The sequence below is a fragment of the Pavona decussata genome, unplaced genomic scaffold (assembly GCF_977016875.1).
Source record: "Pavona decussata unplaced genomic scaffold, jaPavDecu1.1 SCAFFOLD_300, whole genome shotgun sequence".
Taxonomy (NCBI): Eukaryota; Metazoa; Cnidaria; class Anthozoa; order Scleractinia; family Agariciidae; genus Pavona; species Pavona decussata.
Window position 1 is genome coordinate 3761873 of NW_028145697.1, and position 22086 is coordinate 3783958.

The 22086-nt window shown below is 39.4% G+C and overlaps 1 protein-coding gene and 1 pseudogene across 5 annotated transcripts; both read right to left on the reverse strand.

Annotated features, from left to right (window-relative positions):
• Positions 1-5830: 5830 nt before the first annotated feature.
• LOC146454700 (b(0,+)-type amino acid transporter 1 pseudogene) lies at positions 5831-14801 on the reverse strand (annotated as a pseudogene). Of its 4 annotated transcripts, none has more exons than XR_014859180.1 (3): positions 14682-14801; positions 11159-11427; positions 5831-7955 (listed from the first exon to the last, which is right to left on the reverse strand). The product of XR_014859180.1 is annotated as a b(0,+)-type amino acid transporter 1 pseudogene, transcript variant X3 (transcript). The 4 variants fall into 4 exon arrangements; XR_014859179.1 differs by having other exon boundaries at positions 11153-11427; XR_014859178.1 differs by lacking the exon at positions 11159-11427 and having other exon boundaries at positions 14682-14794.
• Positions 14802-17995: 3194 nt separating this feature from the next.
• Positions 17996-19792, reverse strand: LOC146454701 (enhancer of split mdelta protein-like). The gene is made up of 4 exons (XM_085095263.1): positions 19681-19792; positions 19497-19592; positions 19229-19319; positions 17996-19092 (listed from the first exon to the last, which is right to left on the reverse strand). The coding sequence occupies exons 1-4, from the start codon at positions 19714-19716 to the stop codon at positions 18620-18622; spliced, it is 696 nt and encodes a 231-aa protein (XP_084951389.1). The 5' UTR covers positions 19717-19792; the 3' UTR covers positions 17996-18619.
• Positions 19793-22086: the final 2294 nt, after the last annotated feature.

The window sequence follows — 22086 nt, forward strand, 5'->3', positions numbered from 1 at the left end:
ACAAAAAACTTGGAGGGATGTAGCTGTGCCAGCGTCGAGTTGTGTTTTGAACTTTCCATACATTTCCCTGTATTTTTTCCCGCGACCTATTTTTTAGTAGCAGTTCGCTATAGAGACAATTGTATGGAAAGTTCAAAACACGACTGGACGCTTCCTGGCACAGCTACATCCCTTCAATTTTTTTCTTAAAATACTTTTCCTAGTACCAAAAGTTTCCAATTCATGAATTTTTCAGAAGCGATGTTTTATGAAAATTATTTAACATCGGATTTCCATACAAACACTGTTATTTCAAGCCTGTTTGCCTACTCGTCAAAATGGCGTCGAAAACCGTAATAAGGCCTATTTAAAATTACTTAATTAGCATAACAACATCATCAGCAAGCACAGCAGTGTTATTGTGGTTTTCATATGTAAATCGCCGGCGGATGGGAAGAACAATATGTAATGTGAATAAAAAAAATAATATCGATTTCAGTTCGAGCGACATTGCACGCATAAAGAACCTTGATCGGTCGAGTGTTCGTGTATACAAATTTCAAGTTGCATGATTTTATACTCGTTTCACGGTAAGCGGCGTCGACAAAAGCTAGACTCTTGTGTTGACCGCGAGATACACTGTCATGGAAATATCATCGTTAATGAGGAATGAAGCAGGCAGTTTAATAAGCGATGAAGAAAGGGATGGTGGCGAACCCGAAGACTACGACGAAGACATGGACGACTGGCAAGTCAGCAACTTGGAACGGAGCCCGTTTATCGAACAGCGCGATGATGCTTCAGAAAAACGTATTGAAAGAAGAATAGGGCTCGTTCATGCGATCGCCCTGGTCGTTGGGGGAATAATCGGCTCAGGGATATTCATTTCCCCCCGGTATGTTGTGAAGTACGCCGGTTCTATGGGAGAGACTCTACTTGTGTGGATAATTGGTGGTGTATTGAGTCTGTGTGGAGGGTTATGCTACTGCGAATTGGGAACTTTCATCGCAAAATCCGGCGGTGATTACATCTATTTAAAACTCGCTTATGGCCACTTCATCGGTTTCCTATACAGCTGGGTAAACGTGTGGTTTTTAGAACCAGGTTCTTTCGCCATTCTTAGTCTTACTTTTGCTCTGTATGCCACGGAGCCTTTCTTTCCCAGTCAAGCAATCGCTGCCAGCTCGGGTGCCGATTGTCATCCACCAGTGGGCTTGGTGAAGCTGTTGGGAGCCTGTGCAATTTGTATCTTGGCCGCGGTCAACTGTATCAGCATTCGTTTAGCCGCCCGAGCCCAGGTTTTATTCACATCTTGTAAGTTATTGGCAGTGGCTAGCATAGTAATTGTGGCTCTGATTCGTTTACTTGCTGGTAAAACTACAGGATTTAGCCAGAATGTATTTAGAGACAGTGCTACTGGGCCGGGTGACGTGGGGCACGCCTTCTACAGCGCCATGTGGGCTTACGCCGGGTGGAACGGCCTTAACTTTATCACTGAAGAAGTCAAAAATCCCAACAAGAACTTTCCGAGGACCTTGATGATATCTATTCCGCTGGTTACCCTGTGCTACGTGTTGATTAATCTGGCGTTCTTCAGTGTTTTATCAAAGCAGGAAATTCTGGCCTCTGATGCTGTTGCTTTGACATTCGCTTCCCGTTTAAGCCCGGTTTTCGGAGCAATAATGCCTCTCATCGTATCCCTATCGTGTTTCGGCTCCCTAAACACGGGATTGTTTAGCAGTTCCAGGGTAATATTTTCAATTGCCAGAGAAAAACAGCTGCCGTCAACTTTTGCCATGGTTCACAGGAGATCCCAAGCACCTATCCCTGCTATTCTGATGCGTACATCTCTGGCACTCCTCATGCTTTTGCCGACAAATATTGAAAATCTCCTCAACTGGTTGTTGTTTGTAGACTGGCTCCTACTCAGTTTCATTTTCATTGGTTTAATTTGGCTCAGGCGGAAAAAGGCAAACACTCCGAGAAACTTCAAGGTCAACATTATCATTCCTATTTTTATGGCGTGTGTTTCGTTGTATTTTGCAGTCATCCCCTTCATTTCAAACCCAGTAGAGTCAGCTTTTGGTCTGTCGGTAATTTTCGCTGGGATTCCTGCTTACTATATTTTTATACAGAAAAGATGGACATCTAAATCAGAGGGTTTCAACAAACTTTCCTCTAAAATTTCCTATTATGTTCAAGTTTTTCTTAATGTAGGTCCCGTTCAGTATAATTAGGTTTTAATTTTGTGAAAACAGAAAACTTTTATCATGTTTTTGCTTTTACAACTAACCCGCACAATCGGACTTAAACGAATTCGAAAATGATAACATGGAGTCATCGAGACATCATTCAACATTGCCATCGTTTGTTTTTATTTTAAATTGTTAAAATTAGGTACAAGAAATTGTTTAAATATATGAAAAAATAAACTAGATATTAACTAAAAGTTCGTTTGAAAAGAAAAGTTTATAATTATTTTTAAAGTATCAAGTGAAGTGCAGTTCGCACAGACCGAGAACGCTCTGTGTCCATAACTCTTCAAATTAAAATAAAAGGAGTAACCAATAGTTTTGAAGAAGAAGATTTAAAGTTGTTTGCAGGAGTCACGGTAAATTAAAAGTAGGCGGCCTTGTGTATAAACAAAGTGCTAAGTTATGAAGAGCTTTATAAGTAAACAGCAAAATTTTAGGCTGTCTCCCCGTCGTTTTCGTACCGGATTAGTTTTCTCGTCTTCACTAACAAACTTTGTTTTGTTCGTATCTGGCACGAGGCTTGTTTTCCTTTCTTAAAATTTTGAGTAAGCTATAACAATCATGTGCAGAAAACCCCTGATGAGTTTCTTGTTTTAACTGATTAATATACGTATAGTACTATACGGTCACTTGCGAGTACAACCGCTTAGCCAAGCCAGGGCGGATAGATCCTGGCCCAGCTGTATTGGCCCGCTACCACTTCCTGCAATCGACTAGTTTCTAAAATACCAACATTTTTTCCTATCTAATCATTATCACTCTATTTGGGACATCTTGTATAAGCGACTACCTCCCCGTTAGTGAGCCATGATTAGCCTGTGCGAAGACGTCTCCTATCTCCTTTGCACGAAGGATCTGATCTCATAAGGCGATAGGCGGAGATGGGCAGGAGTAAATTGCCATAAAACAGGGATGGGCTTCTATTCGACATAGCGAGCGGGCTCATGAAAGAATCAAGTACAACGACTACATTTTTTTTCTTTGAGATCTCGACAGAATGTAACAATTCGCGAAACACGATTTTTATAGCTATCATGAAACCTGTTCGTCGTCTTCTAGAATAAAAACTAGCGATCCCAGAAACGTTTTGCTTGTCAAGTTCTGAATGTCAGTTTCAAATGCGGTGAAGTATTTAAGATAAAATATAACTATTTTTTCGACGTATTACCTAATTTATAAGGCAAAGCGTTATCCATTAGGCTATTATAACGAAACTTTTTAACCTAGTATAATGTTGGACGCTTAAAATACCTTTGTGACTACTCAGGAAGTTTGGTTTTCCGTCTATATGCAGTACGGAGTAATTTTCTACAATTACCACAGAAAGTGATTCAAAATTTCGACTTCCTGTGGCCTGACATGATGCTCACCCGAGTGTCAGCTGTATTTCTGTTTAATTCCTCTTTCATTTTGCCCAGTTCACTTGTTTATTCCAAGATCTACCGACTTAGGCCCCGTTTATATGGAGAAAAGTTGTCCCGGGTAGAAGGGTCACTCGCCTACCCGAGCTACCCTGGGCGAGCCAATTTTTCCTATATTTCCTTACAAAACTTGGCGAACCGTTTACATGAGAAACAAAAAGATGGCTCGGCTAGAAGGGTGACCTGCCTAGCCGGGTCACCCTTTTTCGATGGTACGGTCACCCTCCTAGCCGGGCCAACTTTTCTCCATATAAACACTTTGGCTCGCCTAGCCGGTTCAACTCCGTCTAGGCGAGACAATCAGAGCATGCGCGAGCCCTGTTTGCTTAGGCAAAGGGGTCAACTTTTTTCTCATATAAACGCTCGCTGAAATTGACTCGGCTGGGAGGGTGACCCTCTTTCCGGGGACAACTTTTCTCCATATAAATTTGACTCTTCCGTACAAATCAACCTACCGTTGTAATAGCAGAATAAGAAATTCCAAGACTTCATTGTGATCAAATTTCGAACAAACCTTTCGCCACTCTAGGGTGTGTTTCTTTGCGATAGAGTGTTTCTTTGCGATAGAGTGGATTCGTCGGTTCCTTTGATGCCCATGATCCGAGTGATCTTGGATCATTTATACTGATCTGGATGATCCCAAAATTTTAGAATTAAAGTCAAAAACTTCGACGATTAGGTACAGGGTGTTATTAAGTCAAATAAATCCTTAGAACGTCCGTAACTGTCTAGTTTGATGAAATCAGTCCCCTTTCACAAAGTAAACAGAAATGTATGGCCGGCCACCGCCCGAGTGGCAGGCATTTCTTTACCGCATTTTTTAAATTTTTCATATTTTCACGCCGGAGTTCATTCCTGAACCTGGTTATTAACTCAAACTAATGGCTAAATGTCTACGAATTGTACTTTTGCGCGTTTACGATCTGCATCGGCAACAAAAATGATCATACTTATTTGAAAAACGTTTGGGTACATTAGCCCATAAACTATTTCGTTTCCCATCGCCTTACAGTCTGAAGTTTTCAAAAAAAGTTTCTGATTCATTGTCCACTCCCTTTGTCTGGTGCTCCCAAGTTTTAGTACACACGTTCGAGTTGATAAGTAATAGTTATCGGCCTGAAGCGAGGCCGTTGTGTGATTTTCGCACGAGGGGAATAAATCACATAACCACGAGCTGAAGGCCGATAAACGGCTTATTTTTACATTGGCGAAGATTCTTCAAGGATGCAAAAATATACTGAAGAAAAATACCTCCATTGTTCATCTTTCTTTCGTTTTTCAACACTCCATGCTGGCACTTGTGGGATTCACAAGTTTGTCGGCTTTTTAATTGTTAGCTTTTTTAAAGTCGCATTTCGAATTAGTTGTTCGTCTTGTTCGTAGTGAATGCTAGGAACAGGCTAGCAATGTTGAGTGATTCAGAGTCAGAACTGTTTGTTACTCAAAGCAGTTTTAGTGGCAGCACCTCAATTGAGCTTTCGGAAAACAAAGAGAAAGCAGTTGACAATTTCAATTTACGCACCGAGGATCTTTTGACCGACCTTTTTACAGATAAAGAAGATTCCGGCCAAGGGACTTCATGGAGTACACGAGTTTGGGATGACTGGGTTACGGAGCGAAACTCGTTACCAATAAATGACAGCGACACTTTCGTGGTAGCTCCAAACAGTGGAATTTTAAATACACTTTGCAATTTTCGAACTGTCGTTTTGGCTGAGCAAGTTTGTGTATACATTTGTAAATTTGTTCTTCATAAAAAAGCTAATTTAAATGCGAGGGGATTATGTGTTAATATGCAAGGGGGATAAGTGACTTATCCCCCTTGCATATTAACACATAATTCCCTCGCTTTTAAATTAGCTGTTCATTAGCCCCGCTCTTCCCTTCAAACAATTAAAGCCACACCCAGCTTTTCAGACAGTTGATTTGGGGGTTATGTAATATATTCCCCCCCCCCCCCCCCCCCGAAAAGAACAAAGGAATCCGAGCTCATGTAAAAATACGGTAATTTGGCCACCGTGAATAGATTGGAGCGCTGACGTTCGAGTGTTAGCCCTTTGCCGAGTCGGAGCGAATCGGATTTGCTCTGGCCAACTCAAATCTCTTTCCGGTGGATAAATTACCTTACCAACTCTGTTAGTAAAACCAGCCACCCGTTTCCACTTCACACCGACGCAGCACCACAGTTTCTTTATTGGCAAATGAACAAATTACCCGAACATTTCGATTCTATTTACAACTTTTCAGATTACCCTATTCCAACCTAAATCAAAACCTCAACCTAAGAGAGAGGAGGAGAGACATATTCTAAGGACGGAAGGAAGAGTCGTGCTTGTTTATTGCAGATTACAACATCCATCTTGCTGGATAAAACTACATTTTCAAATTTTCACATCTCATGTTAATTATATCATGATTGCAATACTGGCCCCAGTTGTTCAAAGGGCGGATAACTTTATCCAGTGGATAAGTCACTATCCAGCGTTGAAAATGTATACCAAACAATGCTTGTGGCAAGTTTTCCACACAATATCATACTTAAATTAGACATACGCCTCTTATCTATAAACAAATTATAGGGCGAAAGGGAAATTCTTGCACACATTTATTTGCCGCATAGCGACCTATCCAGTGGATAAAATTATCCGCTCTTTAAACAACCGGGGCCTGGTCAACAAAGTAACAAGTAAATAGTATAGCTCAAAATACCTGTCACCATATTTTGGCATATATGACAACTCAAATAGGAATCTGTGACGCAGTCACTAAAATCACATATTGCTGCTGAACTGAATGTCATTTGCTCATAGTTTATGACTGCTGCTTCCTTGACCAACAAACAAGAAGTACACAGGGACCCCAGACAAAACAAAACCCAGTGCAACTGCAGAGGACTGTGGCTTGGCAAGCAGTGGTGCAGCGACAAGGTAACATGACACCATAACCATGACAACAGGAATTCCAATCCATACTTTGTAGGGACGCACGTCATGGGGCCTCTTCCAGCGAAGAATTAAAAGGGAAAGGAATGTGCAACCAAGAAAAATCCACGCCACAAAGCTGAAGCAACTCAACAGGGAATCTAAATTACCAAGCATCAACAAACCAATGGAAATGGAGGATGGGAACATGATAGCACGCAAAGGAGTGTGAAAATGCTCACTGATGGTGGCAAGAAATTGAGGCATATGGCCTTCCTTGGCTGCTGCACACACTACTCTACCATTGGTGAAAATGGAACCATTGGCTGCACCATAACAAGAGCAAGCTACAAACAGAGGCATCACTACAACAAGGGTGGGGTGCACTTTCTCAGCTACAGATACAGCAACAGCATTGGATGACAGAACTTCTGCTGGTGTCAGAATGCTGAAATATGCTATATTAACCAGAGTGTAGCAAAGCGTAACAAGTGGCAGTGCAATCATAACACCACGAGGAAGATTCTGGTGTGGGTTCTGTAACTCCTCTGTGACATAATTGAGTTGGTTCCAGCCGTCATATGCCCACAATCCACTAAAGAAAGCGTGAGCAATCTCTCCAATGTTTGGGTTAGTCCCTTTGAAAGGAGATTGGAAATTTTCATAATGTCCCCTGGCAATTCTAGAAGCTCCAATCAATACTATTATCCCAATGGCCAACAATTTCATTGCCATGAAAATGATCTGCATCTGACCAGCCCAGCGAGAACTCAAGCAATTCACTGATGTGATTAAAATGATGCAAACAGCAGCTATGGCTTTGATGAGCTGTTCAGTTTCTATGTTATTATCACTCGTAAATGGCTGGATAGCATAGGATGCAAAACTCAGAGTCATGATTGCTACAGATGCTGGCTTCAAAATCAGAACCATTGTCCAGCTTACTAGAAAACCAGCTAAAGGGCCCAGGGCTTCACGAATATATGTCAGCTCACCACCAGAACGCTGAATCAGTGTTCCTAATTCACAGTAGCACAAGGCTCCAAACGTCGCCATAACACCAGATGAAATCCATACCATTAGTGTTGCACCCACAGAGCCCGAGTGTAGAAGAACATAGTGTGGAGAGACAAAGATTCCAGAACCAATCATAACACCAACCATGAGGGAGACTCCTTGTAACAGAGTCACATTTCTGGTCAGTTTTCCCGCAGGCTGTTCACTCTTGGAACTCTTTTGCGGCTTGATTAGTTTCTCTCCTGGACCTCTTTTAGTCTCATGAAATGAAACACCAGCATCAAGATCTTCTTGCTTAAACTTGGTCATCACTGTGTTCTATAGCCTCTACAGTTCTTGGTCTTCAGTGGTAAATTTGGGATCTAATGGAAATAAAGAAAACATTACAATGTACTCTGGAACTCACTTTACGGCACACCATTTTAAACATCAGAATTCAGTGTTTATTCAGTACATAGCCACTGCCATGAACACACATTAAGCATGGACACTTAAAATTCTTCCGTATGTTTGATTGTAGCAAGTACAACAATATTATTATGACTGCTACTAAGAATAATGCAGGTTTCGAACTGAGGAACCTACATGGAGCAAGTGGAATGTTTTTGTTTGTGTTGTATTTAGTGAAAAAAACAACAACAACTCCTTATAAAGGCAATTTAAGCAACTACAAACAGACCAAGCAATCACAAACAGTGGTTCTGTATTCACATAGTTTCAAATGGTCATGGTAGCAGGATGAGTAGTTACTTTAATTTATAAATAAAACAACATTTTTAAGGCAATACATGTTTGTTGTAAAGAGATTATGAGGTTAGAATATCTCTGCAATACTGGAACAGTAGTCCACCAACAAAGCTACCAAGCCAACTGGGAGTTGGTTATTTTATTGAGTGTGTAGTAAAATCACGGAGGAAATATTCACTCTTATATTTTCATCCTCAACAGGTTTTGTTCAGAACTCACAAAATGAATATCTGCCAATAGTTTCAAACAGTTGATAGCTCAGTTGGTAAAGGTTGGGTTCAAATCCTGCTAGTCAAGTTTAAGTCATTTTCAAGATTTCCTTCTGCGAATATTGAAGTTGCATTTGTAACTGTGATAGTCTCCCATGTATTCAAATTCTCTACTGATTGATTCACTTGAAAATGGCACTGAACTGAATAACTTTATTTTCATAAATTGATAAAATTAATCAGCAGAGCTGGTGGGGTCAAACAAAAATTAAAAGATAATAAGTGCAAAAACACTAGAATATATTCACAAGCCATAAAATCTATGCACATTTCAACTTCATGCAAATCTTAACTAAATTTGATTGAAATTTTTTAAAAAATAATCAAACTTTTCAATCGAAAATAGAAGAAAAGATTCTCGCAGTTATCAAGCCAACTGGAGCTGGTCATGTTCTGAGTTCACAATATACCCATGAAGAATGAATGAATATGTCTGTAGTGAATACATGTGTAATTTAACAAATCGACAGCAGTTTTTCTATGGTCTATACTCTAATAGACCACAAAATGACGTCAACAAATGTTCAAAACTCAAGTGGAACCACGAGCCGCAGGCGAGTGGTTTCACTGCCTAGTTTTGGACATTTTATGGCATCATTTTATGGTCTATAAGAGTATAGACCATAGAAAACTGCAGTCGATTTGTTTTTTACAATAACATGGAAAAAGTAAGAGTGGAATTGGCTATTTTTTTCGATGAGAAAGCGTGCGCGTTACATCTGACGTCATTTTTATTGTCTGTACTCTTATAGACAATAGCTGCGAGCCAATCAGCGCGCGGGAATTTGGACTGTTATAATTTGTAAAAATGTATATGCACTGCAGATGAAAGATTAAATAGAATAAAAGATTCTCGCAGTTATCTATGCAACCAGACTGTTGCGAAAAACCTGAAAAAAAACCCTCAGAACTCAGAACATGACCAGCTCCCAGTTGGCTTGATAGCTCAGTTGATGGAGCACTGTACCGGCATTGCATAGGTCATGGGTTCAAACCCCGTTCAAGCCTGAATTTTTTTTCGCAACAGTCCGGTTGAGTCTAGATAACTGCAAGAATCTTTTCTTCTATCTAATCTTTCATCCACACATATTCATTTTCAATAATATTCATAACTTTCATCTTTCTGTTTGATCACAGCTACAATGAAATCAAAATTATTTTACTGATGTCAAACACAGTCAAGGGAACAAAACCAAAACAACAGGGGTCACCAGCCTCTTAAGCAGTATTACAAACAGCTCTAACACACCAGCCAAAGTGTACAGCTCAACACAGGAGAAATTTAATAGTGTGTATAGCATTGCACTAAATTTTCAGTGAAAATCATCCATTTCAGTTCAGAGTGGAACAGTTTCTGTCACAACTCAGCCAAATCAAATATTTGGCCACCTGCTTTGCTTCTTGAAAATTGAATGCTTTGAACACTCAGGGGCATCCACACTCCTGGAAGATAGACTCTTAAAACTCAGTAGTCTTAAAGGAACCAGAACGGTGGTACAGAGAATTAACTAGATGTAGTGTAAGTTAAAGTGCTATGTGAACCCATGGAAATTCCTTCAGAGCCTTAGCCCTAGTGAGGAAGTAGGAGACTGCATGATGCAAAGTAAAACATCTTTGACCTAAACAGATCAAATCCACAACCTATGAATTTGATCGTCCATTGCTGTACCAACTGAGCTACATGTATGAGGCCAGTCACGGAGGGGAGCAAGTGTGTCATTAAGGCAGTAATTGTGCCACCCATGACTTGCACCCATCTGGCCTCTGAGCTCAACAGGTGGAGCAACAGACCTTCAAATCCAGAGGTCATGGGTTCAATTCCCACCTAGGTCAAAAAAAATTAATTTGCCTTGTGCAGTCTCCCATTTCCTCACTAGCGCTAATGCTCAGTAGGAATTTTCATGGATTCACAACAGAGTTAATTCTCTGAACCATCAGTCATGTCCAAGTTTAGTGGCTCAAGATTCACAATTACACTGCATGTTAATTGGACCTACTTTTTCACACAATTACATCTCTGTAAGTGTTTACCACTGAAATGTGGGATGCACATGCATATTACAACAAACATTTTAGTCAAATAGAGAAATTATTTTGCCAAGATAAAAATTTAAATATAGCTTTTTTGAAAAATGGTTAAATAACTATGTCAAATGTAATAGATATAATTATACTGGATTGTAAACTTAAAACAAAAGTCTGCTGGAAAAGAATGAGAGCTATCCAAAACATGCTCTTAAGGACAGTGCCTACTTTTGTTACTGCGCATACGTTCTGCGCATCTCAAGATGCTCGGGTTTCTTATGGGTGGTGCCTACTAATACAGGGATATATTTGCGTGGTTTAAAACTATGCTGAGAAAGCAGAACTTAGCAAGTGCTCTTGGTATCCAAAAAGAAAATTGGGGGTAATTCAGAGATAATAAAGCCTCATTTTGACAAAAAAATGCCATACATTCCTTTATATTTTAGAGGTTTTTAGAATATAACAATAGAGTTGATGTTCGCTGAGTGGGTTTCGCTCGACGAAGACAAACTGTTTACCTTCACCTCGCCACCGGCCATGGAGCTACTACAGGCATTATTTCCATCATCGCCCACAAGTTTCTGTAAGTCCTCTTCTCTAGCTAGCTGAGACGACTGGGAATTTGCTTCTTCGTTAGGTTTTTCAGCCCTTTTGTAGCTCAAAACAATTTTTTGGCAGATGGCAGTGCTTCCAGTTAAACAAGCAAGAAAACGGCGCGAACAGTTGAATGGTTTCCAGTTCTGATTGGCTGGCTATGTCATTTTCTTGTTTCTCATTGGCTTAGAGCAGCGGGCTAAAATATAAAATACGCCGCAAATTGCCCGATGAAATTATTATAATTATTGCCATTTAATTATCTCTAACAAATGCATGGTTACCCCCAATTTTCTTTCTGTATTCCAGTAGCCCAAATGCCCATACTAAGATCTGCTTTTCCCAAAATTCATAAACCACACGAAAATACTTCTGCATTCAGTAGGCACCGTCCTTGAGGACTCCAGATAGGCAAAAACTGAAGCATCTACTTTAAAAGGGACACAACTGAAGGGTTTTATGCAAGACTCCTGTTATTGACCTTTTTTTTTTTGCCTTGAAATCAAAATCGCTGCAAATAAGCTCTAATTTGGCACAGAGACCAGTTATCATGTCAGAAACTTGGTCCCATATTTAGTTCTTGAGGAAAATGCTAAATACACAAGAAATAGCTTATTACTGTTCCTTAATGCAAGTGACTAACAGAAGATATAATGCTCAACTGATTTCTTTTGTGTATGGGACTGAGCCAAGTCAGGCAAAGCATTTTTGGTTGTGAACAAAAGAAATCAGTCAACTATGGGTATCCATTTACACATAAAATTACTAAAACAATCATGATGTTCATTTCACTTACGAACAACATGCAACAGCTCTATTGCATGGAAAATGGTGCAAAATGCCCATGTTGCATCACAGTAATGCACAAGATATGTTAATTTCAGTTGAAAGTAATGCAAGCACAATGTCTGTTTCACATGAATTTAACATTCTCGATGCCCACATGCACTTCAGTACAAACAACATGCAATGGGTCTACAATTTTCAGTGAAAACAGCACAAGTCATGTCCATAAAAATCACATCAAAGTAATAAGTAAGGTTTCCATTTCAGTTGAAATCAATGTGCAAGATGTTCATTTCAGTTGAAAGGAATGCAAGTGATGTCCGTTTTACATGAAATTTACATTCTCAGCGTTCATTTCACTTACAAACAATAAGCTACAGGCCTATTTCAGTGAAAAACAGCCCAAGATGTTCATTTCACATCTAAGTATTGTACAAGAGGTTGATTTCATTTGAAAGTAATGCAAGCAATGTCCATTTCACATAATTAAAATTTAAACATATTTCTCAATGTTTGTTTCATTTGATAAACAACACACTGGCCCTCTATTCCAATGAAAAACTGCACAAAATGTCAAAGTTAAGGCACAAGAAGCTCATTTCATTTGAAATAAACACAAGAAATACTTTCACTTGAATGCAACATGGTCTCAAATCCCCTCAGTAAATAGTCACAGCATTTGAAAGCTTGTTTTCAGTTGTTTATGATGTTTACAAACTGGAGTTCACCAGGAATAAATATGACTCCCTTTAAGGTCGCAGCCATCAGCACATCCTTGTCTTTCCATGATGCAATGAATTATGTGTATGGCTAGAGCTTGAACACTAACACCCAACCACCATTTAACATTTTTACAAGCTTCATTTTCAAATTTCAACAAAGGCAAGCTTTGGTAAATGAGCCACAAGTCATGTAAACATGTTTTTGTTTTTTTTGTTTTTTTGTAGATCAGAACTGGTGCAAGACTTCTCGCCTAGCATTTACAAGTGCAATTTCAAGTATTAGCAGATATATAGCGGCCGAGTGTTGACCGACTGACAACTGACTGTCCACTGATACATGTATGTTAACTGAGTGATGGTCGATAGTACATTGTATCAGCCAAGAGTTGGTTGACAGGTGCCTAAAGTACACATGATCCAAATGCTGTTAGAGTCAAAGCACTCATATCAGGCTTTTCTTTCCCTTGCTCTCCCCCCCTCCCCCCCCCCACCACCTCTCCCAAAAGTGACTTTTTGCCTTGAAATCAAAATTGCTTCAGATACTGGTTGTCATGTAAGCAACTTAGTATTTAGTTTTTGAGCACAATGGTAAATAAACAAAAAAAAACAAGGCTTATTACTATTATTTAAAATGAAAGCAATCTACACAAAAGAAGCACAGACAGTCGACCGATCTCTTTTTGTGTATGAGACTGAACCAAATCAAGCAAAGCATTATTTTGTGCTTGTGAACAAAAGAAATCAGTCAAGTGTTTGTATCTCTTTTGTGTAGGTCACTTATGTATTAAAGAAAAGTAAGCCACAAAGGCTTATTAAGCAACCGCATGCTGCATTTTGCAAGACTGAAGACAGATTTTAAGTTATTTTTGCAAAAATTCCCATTTTTGACATTTTCGTTGATATGCAAAAACTTCTCTTACAGATTTTTGTTTTACCTTGTAAGAACGTTTATTTTTATCCAAAGTATAAATGGTAAGATTTTGTGGTAGGGTCGTACAGGTGGCTTTTGAGTAAAACGTTTTCAAAGAATTAGAGTCCAGTTCCCTGATGACCACTCGGCCATTTGTTTTGCGCCACTTCTAGAAAGAGCATGGTAAAATAACAAACACCCATTTTCTTGTATGATGGTTTTGACTATGCATTTCTTGTTTGTTCCCTCAAAATGAGCACCAGTGGTCATATTATTGAAAGCATCTGGTGACTCCCATAAATAAATTTGCAAAATTGACAATAAATTGTCAGAAATAGTGTCTAGATTCTAAATTTTAGTTTTACAAGTAGAAGTGAAATTCAAGTGGGCTAAAAATTAGATATGATTATCACCTATTTTGATTATAAATTTCCCGGGCACCGCCATTTAGGATTTCATGACGTCATACGGGGTTGCCGCTATTGTCAGTGAACAGAAGTTCTTTTGTGTGAAACAATTGAGCAACCGTATAACATCATGAAATCCAAGATGGCAGCACCGGGAAATTCAAAATGAAAAATACGCGATAATCAAATGCGCAATTGATTGTTTTTATAGAAAATGCGCAATATAAATATTAAATATTATAATTAAATATTATTCTGTTTTTTCCGACACAGAAATTTTATTTCCATGTTTTCCAATGAAATTTGAAATTAGACTCTATCTTCAACAACTTAACATTAATTTGATAATTTCTTATAAAGCCAACTACTCATTTTAAAGACTGTTGATATTCGACATTTCAAAAGCTTACACATAACTTATTCAGAGTTATATGTTCTTAACTATCTTGACCAGTGCAGTGTTCTAGCTTATGATTTGGGAAAGATCCAATCATCTATGATCTATGCTAAATATAAAAGCTACGAATTAGTTAGGTGGATACACATTGTAAGTTAAAGTATATAAAATTCTTTAATAACACACGCACACTACACTACCTGTAAATACTATATGTCTGTTTGTTCGTACCTTTCATCCTAACTTGCCGCATTTTAAGCTAATGTACCTGTCTCGAAGCCAGTTTGGGTATTGCTGCTTCAACTTCACCATGAAGAAATAACTGAATGCGCACTTGATCTGCGCACCAGCAGGCGGACGGCCCCAGTCTCCGCCCTTGATATGTCGTCGAATCTCCCTCGCTTCCATCGTGGGCCAGGGCTGGGCCAGGGATTACTGATGAAAGAAGCTACAAGCCGAAAATTCGCTACCGCGGCGCGCGTTAAAAAATTCTGAAGAGTTTTCGGCACTGAGGAGTATTTTTCAAACTCATTTTCTATCAATAGTTTTGGCAGTTTTCCGTGTAAACTAAACCAATATGTTTGATTTTCTTGTAAAGTTTTCAACGTTAAATAACCCGTTCCGGTTTTCAAAGTTACAAAAAAATATGGAAATGGCCATTGAGCACGTACAAAAAGTCACGAAATGTTTTTGGGACTTTTGAAAAACGCATCACCAGCTCCAGAAAATATTTCGCCAAAAAATTATTCTACATGTAAGATGTTCATTACGAGAAATCAGATCAATTTTTAATAATTTCAGAGCTAAAACGTTCAAAATTCTACTTTGCACTTAAACTACCACCACTCGATCCGGGGGAGTGCTTCCTATAGTGGACAATAAGAGGACCCCCCCCAAAGGGGCATCCTTTTTTCAGGATGGAGGTATATAGAAGGGTAGGGATGTCACGAGCTGAAGTATAGAAAAGGGTAGCCTGCGTAGCAGTCGTTTCCGTTTCCTCCAAGCCAAGCGGGGCAAGCGCGCGAGGGCATTGGGCAAAAAGGAGCAAAAAAGTAGGAGCGGGGGGGAGGGGCTACTCCTACTTTTTTGCTCCTTTTTGCCCAATGCCCTCGCGCGCTTGCCCCGCTTGGCTTGAAGGAAACGGAAACGATGCTACGCAGGCTAAGAAAAGGGTAGGGAAGACTGTCATTTAGGTATTTAAAAGGGCCTTTTAACGGTATTTTAAAATATCTCAAACAGACTAGCCGAAAAGGCAGGTATGCCGAAAGGGGTACTATTTTCTTTGGAAGGAAAATGAAAGAATTACCTTTTCTGCCAAAAATGGTATATGAAAGGGTAAGGGTTTGGACCTCCGGACAAATTCTCCCGGCATAAAACTCTATTGAGTACCTCCCAGGGCAATCGATAGAAAGCCAATTGTAAAATACTTTGGCCCGGAAATTCTTTAGCGGTTGCCTTGAAGAGTTCTTTTATTTTTATTTTCCGGCAAACCTCTTTTCTATCGTTTGGTGGTAGTTTATTTTTTGTGTGCAAGCTGGGCCAATGTATTTCCCAATATTGTAAAGTTTTCAATGGTAAATCCTTCGAAATGATTTTAAATCAAATTTTTTTCTCAGAGTGCTGATAAACAATACATTGTTTTTACATAAAATAGTGTAAAATGGTTACAGTTTTCAACAGGGCCCGAGTTGTTTTCGCGGGGAGTTTGAGCAACGTACGTTTAACTAACGCCTGAAAACTCTTATTAATAAAACTTTTGGGAAGCTTGGCCTTCAGGGAGAATTGCCGTCTTTCAGATTTATAAGCGTCCATACAGTTTGGCTGGGATTGTAGTCTACCGAAATGAATGATACCATAAAACGTAAACTGTCTGATCGCTACATATGTTACATGTAAGCGACGACTATCCATGGATTATTTTCAATGGCTTTGCTTCTTACTAAGATTTGATGATAATTCTCTCAGATTGTGTGTATGTGCTAACATAAAGTAATACTTGTAATTCAACAAAGAAGAAGGAATCCTTTGTGGAAAAGTGACAACATAAACCTTTTGTGTGTGTTGCAGGACTATATTTTGCAAGATCTTTGTAATGTCTTTTCGCGGTATTAAAGTGCGAAACTGAAATTGCAAAACTTGAACTCACAAAAATGTTCATCTGTTCGATACCATATACATAGAACCGATCAGCGTACATAAACAAAAAGACTACAATGATCTTGGTTCAAATAAATGGGCCACGTTTTGCGGCTTTAGTAACAACAGGTAAGCACGTTCTCACAGTACTGAATAAGCTTGTCATTATTTAAAATAAACACATGAAAAACAGCACACGTGAAATACTGAATTGGAAATCGTCGATCAAACTCCAGTGGAGGTATCTTATAATGGCAAACTCCAGTTTGTGTTGCCTTGACTTTCGTGATAAAAATGCACTTTAAAAACGATTGTTTATAAACATAGTACTTGAGATGTAGTACTATGAGATACATTAAGGAAACTCAGCCTGTAAAATCGATGGAAACTTGCCTTGTTTCTTCTGAGTAAATACACCGCTGTGTTACGCCATAAACGTCTGAAGTATTAGCATTTTAGTTGCGTGTAGTTTTTTAAAACAGGCTCGGCAAAAATTTAACACTTTGGACAATGCAAGCTACCACGAAAGAAAATTTTGCATCACAATGTAATCGGCTTCACATGTGTTGGACGTGACATTACTGCCCTCCTGTACCTGCTGACCTTATGTTGTGCCACAGCTGTACCAGCAGAAACTTCATTGAAACTTTCCTCAGCCATTCAAGTCGCCGTCAATTTCATGATCAACTGTAACTCAATAGGTACAGTTTTAGCTTAAAAACCGAATCCTCTGAATCCATCTTTAATTTTCCACTTTTCCTACGATGTTAGCGCTTGTTGTTAAAATAAGGAAAACAAGGCGTTCATTTTAATTACTATAGAGAAAATATACTGCATGACGTAAAGGACAGGACAGTAACATTGCAACGAATACCTCTAGATACAGTATGGTATCAGTGTAGTGTTGTATTTTAGTCTCTATAGTCCTGTAAGAACCTTACTTATTGATTTGTTTAATTATTTCAACGATGTATATGTTACGAGCCAATTGGCTATCCTTCAAGGCCTCCTAATCTCCTACACATGGGTTCTTTTCAGTGGCTTATTGATTGCACGGTAATGATGCAAGTTCAGGAATGCCCTGGTTCGTTGGTCTGAACCATAAATAATTGGTTCTGTATAATGCAGGAGATGAGGTCTAGTAAATAATTTTTGCCGTCATTTTGTATTAAAACATTTTTCGAGAGCCAAAAGACGAATCGTGACGAACTGTTTAATTAACAAATAAGCTGTTAGCTGTCAGTGAGCTGTTAAATATAAAAATAACCTGTTCGTATTTCATTGTCCATTTACAAGTTGTGGTAATTTAATTAAACAGTTAGAGGGAAGCGTACAGGAAATGACTAGGGATAGGGGACTTAAGCTGGTGGTAAATTGAATTCAAATCTGCTCTGTTCAGATTTCCCCTCTGCCTTGCATACAGTCAGTCAAGAATCCAGACAAATTGCACTTTTATCACTGAGTACAATTTTGGAGCAGTAGAATGGACATATTTGAAGCAACTTTAAAGTATCAAATCTCGTTCAAAATTCATTTTCAGGTGGTCTTTTGACATCAGCTTCACACTTCACATAGTAAGGAGATGGCCGCAAATGACATAGTATCGGACGTGAACTGGTAAACATCAATAAAACATCCCGCACCTGCTCACCAAGGTTAACGAAAGTACCACAAGACAATCCACGAGAACAAACATTTGAAATGTGTCAACATTTTTTTTAATTACCAATTTTACACAGTGCAACAATACTCGTAGATAATTGAATGTATTCGTCTCTAGTATTTCCACGGCTTTCAGTCTGACAACTATGTTTCATGTTCCATTTCTCGAGTCACAAACATTTCAAAAGAGCAGGCACCTCCGTTTGCAATCCAGTTGTTAGTCAAACAAATTAAACAAACTTACTGTTGCACGTGCCGGATTTTCAGTTGTCTGCTGCTTTCTTGATCGCACTGGAGACGGTCGTTTCGTTAAACTCATTACAGGATATGCGTTATGCTAATGTCATTGCGATCCAACAGGGAACGGTGCATTAAACTGCTCCATCCTCCGAGCTTGAAATCCATGGCCTCCAAAGTGGGAGCCTGCATTCCACACGGCTGGTGCAGTTTGCGGAGTCAGCATCGGTGCTCTTTACATTGGCATTGCTATGATATCCATTTATTCCCGTCTCATTTGGTGTTACACCTCCATTGCTCGCCTCGAAGGGACTGAACGCGCTTGATGTTGGTGAGGGCGGCGGCGAAGAAACGCAACAGCAAGACGAGTCGGTTATGTTCTGTAAAGCGTAGATTTCTGGCGCTGAAACACTGCCTGAATAATACACATTATCTGACTTTACCGGGCTGTAAGTGGCGGCCAAACGCACAAGGATCTGCTCGCGGAGTTTGGTGTCCACTAGAGGCTGGTTTTCCATTAAACTGCAAACTTTGTTGGCACAGTCATTGAATCCAGCGCGGTAGTTGCTCAGCGATTCCGAACAGCTCATGTAGTTGGACCAATGACCTAAACACAAAGGCATTTAAAAATTCAGTTTTCGGCTTCGCAACTCACACTTGAGTTTGCATGAAAATTAGATGTTCGGAATTTACACGACAGCCCTTGAAAGGGTTAAAAAATTTCACATAGTATCATTACTAACCTGTAGCTTGTTGCTCTCGAATCATCTTTAGGAAGTTCACAGTCAGCTCCAAAATCTCTGCTTTTTCCATCTTTTGGAAATTCTGATCATTCTGTAACAGTAAAAAAGACCAAAAGATTACACAACTGTTATTGAAATTCCATTGACTTGCAGGGCAGGATACTTAGTAGGTTCTTAAGTGACGCTTTACACAAATTAAACTTCATGCAACTAATGATAAAAAGACGGCTGGGAGAGCATTCTACTAACAAGAAGACAGTAAACTTACATCGCGATAGAGTGCAGATAGGACGAGTCCTTTGAGTTCTTCGAGGCTTCGGTTAATACGCGCTCGCCTTTGTCTTTCCAGTAAGGGCTTGCTTGTCTGTTGGAACAGAAGAAAAAGTAAGAACAAACACATGAAAACAGCACCTTGAAAATTGACAGCAAGCAGAGGAGAACCTCCCCAATACCTGTCGTCTCCTGGTTAAGTGGATTCTCTCTGCCATGTTGACCTTCAAAAAGCGAGTAATTGTAGATAGTTACTAGGTTGAAGATCGGAGAGGTCTGCTTTGCACGACGCTGAGTCAGGAAATGAAATTAGTGCTAAAACCTTTGACCTAAATATACAATGCCACGGGCAAGCAATTTCAGACTTATTCTCTTAGGAGCCAATCAGAAGCGGCGATTGTGTTGTGCAATCAGGCCCTCAATTCTCGCACGCGAGTGCGAACAAATCAATCCCTTTTTAGCAAAAATGACGCCTCTAAACCGTGAAATAATTTTAACCTTTTTACATCAAAGAGACAGCGATCAACTCCCGGCGGATTCCAGCGCGTGATTGATATTTTTTTATCCAACAAATTACAGATTCCCTGTGGCTGATGAAGATGTTTTGATTCAAAAGACTACGTAAAAGTGGATGTTGTTTATTCACACGCTTCAGTGTTTTTTCCGTCGAAATTCCCGCCAAAATATCAATGCCGGTGCGTGGAATAACCTTGCGTTTAACATCTCGCGCGTGCATGCAGGATAGAGAAAGTAGACTTATGAACAGGCTCAACTGCAAATTCATAAAAATTAACCTTCTTTATGTCTTGGAAGAATGACAGACATGTTGAACTTAACTTGTCAGCGATATTTACCCACAACCTGCTGTACACAACAATCCTTTCGGACGCGAGAACAAAGTTTTTGTTTGCGCTTTTCCAACAGCATTACAGAGAAATTCAAGGAAAGGTTTTTGAGATTTTTGGTGTTTGATGCAAATAGCCAACTGAGGGGTTTTTAAAACTCAAGACGTATTTTCAGAACATTACAGTTTGTTTGAAATCAAGTTCAATCTGTGTGAACCTATTGCACGTGCCTCCAATTACTGAGTGTAAAATGTCACACACAAACAAAGAGATTTCAGTCAACTGAGGATAATAGTCGGCTCAAACCTCACCATATGAAGAACACCACTCTAAAATATCCGCGCTAAAAAATGGAGAACAAAGAGAACCGGCTAAGGTTGCCTACAACAATGCCTTATGAATACAATAGAGACAACGCACAGCAAAACACACTGAGCAAAAAAAATATCTCACCGAGGAAGCAAAAGTACTGTTTTGAGAGATAGTAGATACAGTATGGTGTAGCTAAATCCAAGTACAAAGTTATTCTCTTAGTTTAAAGAATCAGTTAAGTAATTCTAAAACACAAACGCTTAAATCAATTCTAAAAACAAAACAAGATAAAAAAGAACTAAAACGGAAAAAGAGAGATCGAGACTTTAACCGTAAAGGCTTCTGAACTGAAGCTGGAAGACTTTTTTGATTAAAACTCTTTGAAACCTTCAGTTCAACTCTACACAACAATAATTTCGAGTTTCGTAAGTTCAAATTTTTGAAGGAAGAATATTGCTTTTGTTACCCACCGCGACCGTAATTGACCAGGGATGATTAAAATGTTTAATAAACCAAGACAATGTAACAGTTAATTCAAAAGCTGGATCAAAAGCCCGCCGCGCCGCTGCCTGGTTAGTCACGCGTCTTATATCGTGTTTTCGGCCGTAAAGTGGACATTATTCTTCACTTTTATCTCGTTAATATTCCGTTGTATTGTTGTTTGACCTGATTATAAAGATCATTATTGTATAATAGCTTATTAAAACGTCAAAATCGCGTCGCTATTTTCTGAAATTATCGAGGGATGCCGCTACATAAATATTCTTTTGTTCTGATTCGTGTATTATTTATGTTATTAGAAAAAGAACCGCTTCTTTACTCTTGGTTAAAGACACGCTTTCCGATCACGTGGCAGTGAAAGCGGGCCTTTTGAATTTTGTTTTCCCCAAATAGCGAAGAGGAATGTATAGGAATTTAGGTCGATTCTTTTTTAGAAAGTTTGTCCACGTTTTATTTCTAGTCCTGGTCAAATGACAGAGGAAGATACAGAAAGTGAAGATTCTAAATTACGAGCAGTCCAACAGTCGAACAACACAAACACGAACTTGTCGAGAGTTACAGGCGACTTTCGCGCCTGCTTACCTTCTTTGGTCCTCGCTCGACAGGTCTCCCAAAGAAGGATAGCTATCATAGCTTATTTTGCAGATATCACTGTGCTCATCACAAACTGAATGTCACTCCAGTGTCACTCCGCTCGGCCCTCGTTGCCAAATCTCTTCATTTAACAAGCGGTGCGCTGGAAACCACGCGAAAAAAAAAACATGTTGGAAATGTTTAATTTTTCCAGCTGAAGACGCAGTTCGGAAGAAGATCGTTTTACAGGCGACTTTCGCGCCTGCTTGTCACGTATTCGCGCACGTTTTTTTGCAGTCCATGTAGACCCATGTACATGATCAGCACGATGGTGTGGCTTCTTTGCCGTGTCAGTGA

Bases quoted from the DNA above. Each gene is read 5' to 3' on its own strand.
- LOC146454701 (XM_085095263.1), bottom strand. From the start codon at position 19,716: ATGGCAGAGAGAATCCACTTAACCAGGAGACGACAG. The intron at 19,593-19,680 runs GTATTGGGGAGG...CTGTTCCAACAG, and splicing joins ACTTAACCAGGAGACGACAG to ACAAGCAAGCCCTTACTGGA. The intron at 19,320-19,496 runs GTAAGTTTACTG...TTACTGTTACAG, and splicing joins TATCTGCACTCTATCGCGAT to AATGATCAGAATTTCCAAAA.